Source organism: Camarhynchus parvulus, chromosome 6 (assembly GCF_901933205.1).
Source record: "Camarhynchus parvulus chromosome 6, STF_HiC, whole genome shotgun sequence".
Lineage (NCBI taxonomy): Eukaryota > Metazoa > Chordata > Aves > Passeriformes > Thraupidae > Camarhynchus > Camarhynchus parvulus.
The window spans coordinates 8,730,426-8,740,865 of NC_044576.1; the positions used below are offsets into that span (position 1 = coordinate 8,730,426).

The window sequence follows — 10,440 nt, forward strand, 5'->3', positions numbered from 1 at the left end:
TCCCTAACACATATATAAAAAATAACTGAACTGTGACTATCTTCTACTATGCAGTATCTTCTTGTTTACTGCATTAACAACTGAACAAGTCCACTCAAATTTCTAATCCCTGGGCTAACTATATTTCAGAAATGAAAGTTATATAAGTTCTTTTCATTAAAATTGATTTTGATAACCCAGAGCAAATCAGTACGTGTCAACTTCATCTAGGTTCATCTAATGTGATCTTCTACCCAATTATAGAAGCTGTGGTTTAATCAGCCCATTATACAAAAACCTCTCATGAGATGTAACAACATCTAATATTTTCCAGGAGTGACTTGAAGAAAATTAAAGTGCTGTTCAGTTCCATGGGCCCTGTGAACTCCCCTCTGAAAAGTATTAAGCCATCTTACAAACACTCAAGAGCCTAAAAACACCTCTAAAGGGAAGTCTGACAGAATGCAGTCTCACAGGTCTGAAGTTTTTTATGTACACACTGATATAGTTGTGCTAATTACAAACAGAAAATGTTTGTGCAACTTAAGTTCAGAAAACTACTTTTCCCACCCAAATAATGAAACCAAGCATGGCCTAAGCTGTATCTGCACCTTCATGGCTGTAAACACGTACCCACACTAAATTCTACTACCACTAACTCATCACTATTCAAAATACATGTTGAAAAACCACAAATGCACTCAGCAATTTTAGAAAAGGAACGTTATCATTCCATTTTATGGAATAACTGGACTAAGTGGACTAACATACTGCCCTGAAGCTAAAGCACTGTACCTCAGATTACAGCACCCAAGACCTCAGAGCAGTATGTAAAACACAGAATGCTCCTTTGTGCTTTTGTTTAAATAGAGTATACTCTATAATTGTTTACAATTAAGAATTGCCCCACAGCTTTATCAGAATACTTAAAAATCCCATGAAAACACAAAGTCTAAAGGGAGGTCAGCAAAAATCAGAGGAAAACAGAAGTACATGGACAGTTGGGCAAACACACCTGCAGTTACAAGTTTAGCACTGCTGCTCTTGCATTCTCCATCTTCCACACTTTTGCTTGTGCTCTTTTCTTTCAAGAGAGGAACAGTATTGTCAAAAGGTATGCACTTGCTGGAGGCAACATTTTCTCCACTGTGTGGCTGATTAATTCTGCTGTTTGCTTCAAGTAGAGGAGTGAAGTCCTCAGACTGAGCAGCTTCACCAGATTCCAGCTGAGTGGAGCTTTTAGCCTGTGACACATTCTTTGAAGAGACAGGAAGAGATTCTTCATCACTGTCAAATCCAAATGGATCCTCTGTTACCTCATCTTCAACTTTGGGTTTCTTAGGAACTTCAGAAATATCTGGTTTGACACTGGGCCTCTTCTGTCCTAATTTGGCCATGAAGGTGGTTTCTCCCCATTTTGTACTGAGGGTGGTCCGTTTGTTGGAAAACACTTCATCAAACTTGGAACTGCCATTTCCCCCTTTCCGGCTGTAGGTCTTTCCAAATCGGGATGTCATTTTGGCTCCTGTTTCATATTCTCTGATGTGAAAGAAAGAACAAACATAAATTCATCACCTCTCTAGTACAAATGATTGTTACTTCCACCCTTTATTTGGCCTACAAGCACCAGGCATGTACACTACATGCAACCAACAGATCCATCACCTGCTTCTTTCTAGATTCACTCATTCACATGTGACTGTCATTAGGGCAAAGGTTCTGCACTAAGCACCCACTAAAATAAATTGAAATTCATTTACTTGCACATTTATAAACCAATGGCACAATGAATCCTTAAGAAAAATCTTCTAAAATGGTATTTCTTTGCTCTAATTTTGTATTTTCAAATATAGAAGGCACTTTCATAAAACAACTCAGCAATATTTTCACATTTGAACACACAGCTCCCTCCTAGAGTCCAATAGCACAGCGCAGCATAAAAAAAAAATCTCTTGCCAGTTAAATACAAAAACTGTCAGAGTATTTCACATTGCTGTCGATGTATTTTAAGCACTAATTAATCACAATGATGACAACTCCATCCCATGTTCATCTCTCACACTCAGACTCATCTAACAAGTGTTTTACTTGGTAACATGATGTGGTCAGGACTGGTGCACAGCAATCCCCCACAAGTAAATCTGATTCACTGAGGGACAGAACAGAGACACTGCTCAATCTACTTCTAAGAACATGGAGGACACCTTTGCAGGCCGTGTGAACTGTTAATGCTCACTGGCTCTTACAAGCACAACCACAGCTTGCTCAGAAGAACAGAAGTGTAAAAGTAACAGATTAAACAGGAACACATTTAAGAGTTCCTTGCATGTAGTGTAGTTCTACTTTTGTTTAACTCAAGAAGGAACACAGACCACCTGGGGGATTTTTACCCAAAAACAAATACTTCAACTACTGGACAAATGACAACACAAATCCCAAACCCTCATATCTGTTTTGTGAACCACTATTTCTCTCTTTTTGGCCCAAACATGGATAGGAAATTGCAATTCTTTATAGTCAGCCTGAATCTAATCAAGTCCATCTTTCTCTCTGAAACTCCTCTCCATAATAGAAAAAAAGTCTGCTAAAAAAGACAGTTACTTAAGCTACAGAATCAAAGAAATCTAACTTCCAAAATGTTACCTAACTTCATATAAAGTATATGAAAAATGGCAGTTAAAATAATATTTATGGGACTTATCATGATCTATTTGTTCAATACAACTGTTTTTATTATTACTCCCTGAATATGTGACATACTGTCTTTCCTATTTTAGTTTTCATCTCAACACTCACAGTTTCTCAACCTCAAGTGTCAGTTTTGCATCTAGCAAAACTGCCAGACTACTTTCCAGAAATGTCCCCCTATCACTTCATTCTAGCAAGACTATCTCACTAATAATAGCCTCCCACTATTAGACCTTCACTTACCACAGGAACCAAGCAATTCATGGGGAGAAAATCCATGGAGGAAATTTTAAGAGAATTAAAATGATCACATTTCAACTTCAGAAGTTTAGCAGGTGGATGGTGATGCAATGCAGAAGAGCTACAGGAACACCCACTTTGGGAAAGGCTCTTTTTCCCCGTGGTGCAGCTGAGGGAAGGTGAAGGCAGGTGCTTATCTGCTGAGCAGAACTCTGCTGCAAAAGCCCACTCTTCCTGCCTGCTCCTAGGAGCCAGCACTCTTTAACCCCATCTCCTCTTTTCCCCACACACATCACTGCCAAACTTCTTTTTTTACTCCCCTGTAGGTAGCTCCAATTTTCTACTTTCTATCTACACATAGTTTAGAAGGCAAACAGCAAACAATCTAAATTACCAGTTTTATTTTGCTGATGCTTGTAAATATTTGTAATGGCAACCAAAATATTTTAGACCAGAACAGCCAGGTTTTTGAGCTGTAGAAGCTAAAGTAAAATATTTATTAACATCTCAGTTTCTAACAACCTACAGGAAAGAAAAAAACATTTCACTCACCACTAGCACATTTTCCTCCCCTAAACCCTCAAGACTCAAATAAGTATTAGTTATGATAAGCATTGTAAGAAGTACTCAAACAAGTATTTTTGATACTACATTCCCAGCCTATGCAAAGATAATGACATATTTAAATTATGGCTTGTGGCTTGCAATTCCAAAGAGAAGACTCCTGTAATGAAGAGGAGTTAATTTTCAAAAAGTAAACCACATTTTCCTATTTATAAATTTTTAAATTAGGATCATCTTGTAAGAAGTTTTAAATCAAAATATCAAACCCCAAATTAATACTCAATATAATGTGCACAGGTTAAAAGATGAGTATTAGGAAAATATAAATACGTTATTCTCTAAACTTGTATCTTAAATTTACGAACTTAAAGAGGCGCCTTCTTACGCGAGAGTATCAACAGAATGAGATTTTTACTCTTTACTTACAATTTTCTCCTGATTTTTCACTCAGAGGGAAATAAAGCACTTGGCTCAATTTCTGTTTCCACTGCCTGCCTCCCTCGCCTGCATTGTGCTGCACCATTTGGAGCAGCGCAAGCAACGTAAATAGGTGTAAAAGCCCAAAACACAGCTCTCCCTCATTTCCCAGCGCTAACTCGGCGGACCAGGGGAAGACAAAAAGCCCGGTAATTCCCTAGGAAGCCCATCAGCCACCCCTACTCATCGCTCCTCTCTACACCGCTCCTCTTACATAATCAAAGCAAAGAAAAATAGGTTAAATGCACGCAGGCAGAAGGAGCTGATGAAATCCCACGGTGACAGTTTCTTTTTTCCTCCCTCCCCCTGCGGCGGGGGGGTGGGGGGTGTGCGAGCGGAACCGGGTCACCCCACCGCTCCCTGATGTCATTTCCCCTCCCGCCCGGCCGCCTCCCCCGCCCCGCCGCACCACCGGCCCACATTACACAAGTGCCCGGGGCAGCCGCGGCCCGGCCCGCGGAGCCGCTCCCCCCGGCGCTTCAGCCCCGCGCCAACTCCCGCTCTGCAACTTCGCGCCGGGCCGGGGGCGGCGGCCCCGCACGCCCCTCCAGGCGGGACAGCGCCGGGGGCCGCGGCTGCTGCCCGCGGGGTGCGGGCCCCGCTCCGCGGCCCGCGCGGCCTCCGCCGCTCTCTTACCCGGCACCCACCTCGGCGTCAGCGGTGGCGGCGGGTGCCGGGCGCGGGCCCGGCCGATGTGGCTCCGGCCGCGGGTTCGGGCCGCCGAAGCGCCGCCTGCGAAAGGCGCTCAGCCTGCGGGACGCCTCCGCCCCTCCGGCAGCGGGACCCTCTCGGGGTGTCGCGGGCGTCAGGGCCCCCGGCGCCGCCTCCTCCGGCGCCGCTTCCTCCGCGCCGGGATTATCGCCGCGCTCGGGACGGGCCCCGGGACCATCTCTCCGCCATTTGCCCCCGCTCCTTCCTGCCGTCACCGCGCGCGCCCGCCCCCCGCCGCCGCGGCCAATCGCCGCGCTCCTCGCTCGGCCTCCCGCACCGCCTCCGCGCCTGCGCCCTGCCGCGCGGTGCCCGCCGGGAGTTGTAGTTTGCGGCGCGGCGCGGGCCCCGCAGGGCCCGGCCCGGCCCCCGGAGCCGGCGGGCGGGTCCCCGCGGCGGAACGGCCCGATCCGGGACGGAAAGGGGTGGCCCGACGTGGCGGGCGCCGCCACCTCCCGCGGCCGCCTCCGCCCGGGCCCGCGCGGAGGCTCTGAAGGCGGGGCCAGCGGGGCCCGCCGCGGGCAGCCCCGACCGGCCCCACCCCGATGGCGCTCAGGCCCAGGTGGGTCCCGGCGCCCGTCGAGGAGTGTGGGAGTAGCCCGGGCAGCCCAGCCCGGCGGGAGCCGCGGAGGGCCCGAACCCTGCCCGGGAGTTGGGCAAGGCAGCAGGCGCTGCAGCGGCCCTGCGGGCACTCCATGGGAAGTTTGCGGTGCCTCGTGCAGGGCACAGGAGCCCCCTGCGCTCGGTGCCGCCCTGGCTGTACTCACAGTGAGCGCCCGGCCGCCACATCCGCTCCGGGCAGGAAACATGCTCTGCACACAGGGCCCGGAACGAAGCGGGGCAGGTCTGAAACTGCGGCTCTCACATGCTCCCGCTTCCACAAGCTGCTACATCCACCCACACGCGTTAGATTTATGCACACCTTTGAGGCTTTAATGAACGATACACACTGTGCTGAGAGCAAAAACGCTCCACAAGGATTGTGTCATGCGGCAAATACATACGGACACCAAACAGTCACCAAATCCAACATTTTATACTCTGTAGGCAGTATTTCATAGAATCCTTGTGGGATACAAAACTAAGGATGCATGACAAGAAAAACATTAAACAACATCATGCAGATGTAGTTTGGTCATTTTTCAGAGGAGTGAGGAACTTGTAAAATGAAATTCTACAACTTTGGAGTCTAAAATGATTTCACATCACATGCTCATCCTCAAACCATCGTATGAGGCTTTACAAGGCTTTACAAAACAAGTCCCAATTGCAGAACTAATTAAGAGACTGATTTCACTGCACAGAAGAGGTTAGAGTTGTCTCAATACCTCTTGTTTTTTCTTAATTTAATATTTACTTTACCCAAAGGCAAAATCACTGCCTCACAATAAGAAGATGCAAGACTATGGTTTTGTTTAGTGATCCTCTGAGTAAATCTGGTTTTTGCCTCATCTCTACTGATGTGTTGGAGCTTTCAGGCATTACTTCTGAAGCACAAACATGCTGTGAACATGCTCCCTAAATCCAGTATACAACTGGCAATGCTGGAGAAAGTGGAGATAGGGCCTTGCAATGAGAAGTACAAGTTCCATTTGGACTGTGGTTGAGGATTGTATTGTGTTTCAGACAAGCCTTACAATCTGTATCTCACCACTTGACTCAGTTACCAAAGAGCCACTGAAAAACAGGCTACAGATTTTAAAATCCGTAATTTGGCTACAAAAACTGAGAAGACTGTTCTCCTGAGAGTATTCTTGATCAGAGCCACTAAATAGCTCATTTAAACTCCAAGAGTAAAATGGATAGCTAAACCTGTTTGAGTTTGCATAGTCTTATTTGGTGAGTGATCTGTTAGACAAAGAGGAAAACACAAATGTGAGAGCTCGAAACACTGAGGCTCTGACAAGTCCTTTACAACATAGAAGGTTGTCCTGAGAACCACAAAAAGTAAAGAATATGGCCAGAGTAAGGAAGTAACACCAAGGCACTATTAGGAAATAGTTTCTATTTTGATACGAAGCTGGAAGAGTTGAAATTAAATTAGCTTTGTTTCTGATGTAAAGCTGGGATAGCTAAGTCACTAATACAGTAATGGAGAGAATTTTGCAGTGTAATGATAGTAATTGGATGTATTTGCAAGTTCTTACCCACCTCATACCCCTGGGCTAGCTTCATATTTGTAGCTGTATTTCCAGTCTTTGTAGAAACCCCACACAGAGTAATCCAAACCACTGCAGATTCACAGTCGTGAGGGAATTTCCCATGACTAACAGAGGATAAATTAAACTCATTTATGTGCTGCCTATCCTATCCTGGGTACCAGCACAAGCCTGAAAGTGAAGCCTTTTACTAGAATGATGATGGCAAAACAAACCTCGTTGTGTTCAAGAACAGCAGAGATGTGCCAGTTTTACTGCCCCAACATACTTGAGGTACTTTGAAAATCTGACACCCTGTATCTTACTAAGCTTGGCAGTTAACACATTAAGCTTGCTATTTCCATTTGCATCTGGCTCACCTCAAATATGCAAGTACCATGGCAGAGCAAATAAAAGCCAAATCCCATCTGCATTTGGCAGTAGGTATGTTTCATTCTCAGAGGGTGGAATTGAACAGGCATTTTATGCTTTTTGTGAAATTATATTACTGATGGTTGCCATCTCCATTCACACCAAAAAATCCCCAAAACCAACCACACAAATCCTTTCACAAAAAAAAGCAGCCCATGAAACACTCCAGTTGGCATTTGTCTTCATGAGAACAGCAGTGGGAGATAATGCAGCCATTTTCAAACTGTAGTTTTTCCACCTTATAAGTTTTCTGGGAAAGCCAAAGTGAATCCTACAGCTTCCCATTACTGCCTGCCCCCCCAAACCCCCCAAAAGAAACCATAATCTTTGCTGCTTATAATAAAGTCAGACAGGCCTGAAAACCACAGTTCATATGCATCAAAGGTGGATATAAAAGAGAAAAACTTAGTAGGAAGGAACACATAAAAGGGACAGAACAGTTATTTGGATACATCTTAATACACTCTGGATCCCTCTCAGTTTTCCTCTTGAGGTTCTCTGCCAGGACCTGTGCAGGGCAAACAACACAGAATTTTCCAAATGAGCTGCAGCCTAGTACAGAGCCTTTCAAAAACATTTTAAAACATTTTAAACAGTATCAGTTTCTTCCAAAAGAAAAGGGAGGCAATGCAGTAGGAAAACAGAAGGTTTCCCACGCAGCAGATACTCTTGGGGCAGATGAAGACAGTCACATCCTTCCAGAATGCTGCAAGTTCCTCAGTGCTGCTTCATGGACAAAACATATCATTTGAGAGTAACAGCAGCATGACTGAGGTTTTAAAGAGACCATAGCAGTAGGTATCCTTTATATCAAGTACATGAATTAGCACCATAATACACCCTTGCTCCAGTCCTTTTCCCACAAAAAGGGGAATAAGCTCATAAGCCATTGCCCTGTTTCCCTGTGAAGCACTACCCAAGAAGCAAACAGTAGCTCATAGGCAAGCTCTCCCCATTGCTCCTCATGCCTAAAATGTTCTCCCCACAACTGAAAGCCTCTCAGTTCACTCCTCCTCCTCTGCCTCTCAGCCTAGTCACCATTTGCTTTTCAAGTTCTCAACTTCCTGTAGTGCTTCCTTCCTCGCCTCTCATCCAGGTGGGAAGGGACGGGGGTGAAGAGGATGTCCTGCTGCACTCACAGCTGCTGCAGTGCTTTCATGTCCCAGTCAGCATCACTTACAATGCTAAACATTTTGGTGCTTTTTGCTTGTTCTTTGCCAAAAGTCACTGTGCTCCTGTTGCTGTCCTTCAAATGTCACGGGCACACACGGGTGAGAGCACACAGCCTTTGCCATTTCGATTGACTGGGGTGAGAATTTCCCCCTTGCTATTTGCACAGCAAAGGTGACAGGAGGGTAAAGAGACTCATGAAGTAACTAATTACCATATTTTGGTCAACTTCTCCTAAAAAGTTACTAAGGCTTTAGTATCACCAGTAACATGCTGGAGGAAGGGCAGCAGCACCAGCCCCAGCAGCAGCACAGGATGGGCAGGAATGGCAGGGCTGTACTGAGAGCTGCAGTGGCTGCACAGGGCAGACGTGGTGGGCTGACCCAAGCTGGATGCCAGGTGTCCACCAAAGCTGCTCTGTCACTGCCCTCCTCAGCTAGGCGGGGGAGAGAAAATACAACAAAAAGGCTCATGGGTCAAGAAAAGGGCAGGGAAAGATCACTCACCAATTACTGTCACAGGCAAAACAGAATTGTCTCAGGAAGATTAAATTTATTACCAACCAAGTCAGAGTAGGATAATGAGAAATAAAACTAAAATTGTGAAACACCTTCCCCACATCCTCCCTCTTCCCAGGCTTAACTTTGCTCCCAGTTTTCTCTATCTCCTCCCCACTCTCACATATTCCTCTCTCCAGCTGCAGTTGGGCAGTTTTCTTCTTCCCTTTCTTATATCTGTTATCCCAGAAGTGCTACCACCATCACTGCTGGCTTGGCCTTGGCCAGTGCTGGGTCCATCTTGGAGCCAACTGGCATGGGCTGTATTGGACACAAGAGAAGCATCTGACAGCCTCTCACAGAAGCCACTCCTGCTACCAAAATCTTGCCATGCAACCATAAAATACAGGGGCAGGGAAAGAGGAGAAATCTGCAACCTGGTGTACAGAAAAGTATAATTTCTGTCAAGAATTTGGCTTTTCTTAGTGAGGTATTTCCAATGAATATTGTACTGCTAATTTCTGACACTGAACTCTGAGAAGAAGGACTGAAAGGCACTCAAACAGGGGATATTTATATACGTTTGGATCATAATTTTCAGTAGCTGCCTCCTCATAGTGGAGGCCATGCCAAGGCATTAAGTTTGGTAACCAAAAGGTTAAAACAAACACTGCTGGACAGACCAAAGGAATGCTTATATCAGTGCAGCAAAGGGCCAGTTCTCCATGATTTAAAAAATAAAAGTTCCCTGGATCAATGGCATTACTGGATCAGGCCCAGACAAAAAGTTGTGCTACTCCTCCCACCTCCTCTCTGGCCTGCACACCCACCTGTTGCAATCATGTGAGAGGTAGCATCATCCCTGCAATGCCAGAGCCTCTGGAAAGACTCGTTTTACTCGATGAACTAACAGCAGTCACTCACCTACGGCTAAATTCTTAGTGGTTTTCTGTGCAGCCTTTCCCCCTAGGTGATCAGCCTGTAAGTCTACTGGAAAAACCTGTGGTGAAACACTAGTGGGAAAGCACAAAGTAGCTTTCACCTTGTTGTAATAATCAAGGTCAGAACTTTATTCTACTATGCAGTATATTCCCAGCAAGTTCTGCTGAGAAAGTAACTACCTGCTGCTGTTTCCCACTGAAAATTTTACAATGTGCCAACATGGTTTGGGAGGAAAAAAAAAAAACAAAACAAAGGCATTTGCAGTAAGGATGCAGCCTCACTTTAAAATCCACAAGGGAAGTCTAGATTCCTCTGTCCTTTGAACAAAGCAAGTTCCCACTGTAGTATAAGGAATAAAAGGGTGCTGTCTCTCTCAAATACCTCACAGCCTCTGTGAGAGATCTCTCACAGCCCTGTAGGACGACCAGATTGAATACCAATCTTTCCTTCTTCCTTACTTTTTTTGGCTTCCTTTTAAGATCTCTCTGTTTCACATTATTATTATTGAATTTCTGTCTGTCTTTATGGCAACAGCCCTTAAGGAAAGCTACCAAACTGTGTCCACATTGTGCTTGCTGGGGAAAGAAAAACATGAGAACCCATCA

General features: G+C 45.5%; 2 protein-coding genes across 5 annotated transcripts in view; one reads left to right on the forward strand and one right to left on the reverse strand.

Moving 5' to 3' along the window:
* The window catches only part of WAPL (WAPL cohesin release factor), a 64,016-nt gene extending 58,555 nt beyond the window's left edge, over nucleotides 1-5,461 (reverse strand). The window contains exons 1-2 of one of the 4 annotated variants that reach the window (XM_030950663.1): nucleotides 5,424-5,461; nucleotides 995-1,518 (exon numbers count right to left, since the gene is read on the reverse strand). In XM_030950663.1, coding sequence (XP_030806523.1) covers nucleotides 995-1,496 — 502 coding nt within the window. In that variant the 5' untranslated portion in view covers nucleotides 1,497-1,518; nucleotides 5,424-5,461. Of the gene's footprint in view, nucleotides 1-994; nucleotides 1,519-3,897; nucleotides 4,264-4,584; nucleotides 4,874-5,423 lie in introns of those variants that run through there. The other 3 variants (XM_030950662.1, XM_030950664.1, XM_030950665.1) reach the window with 3 other exon arrangements.
* On the forward strand, nucleotides 4,312-5,592 carry LOC115905139 (basic proline-rich protein-like). Its single transcript, XM_030951251.1, has one exon. It carries the CDS (start codon nucleotides 4,312-4,314, stop codon nucleotides 5,590-5,592), a length of 1,281 nt encoding a protein of 426 aa, XP_030807111.1.
* Nucleotides 5,593-10,440: the final 4,848 nt, after the last annotated feature.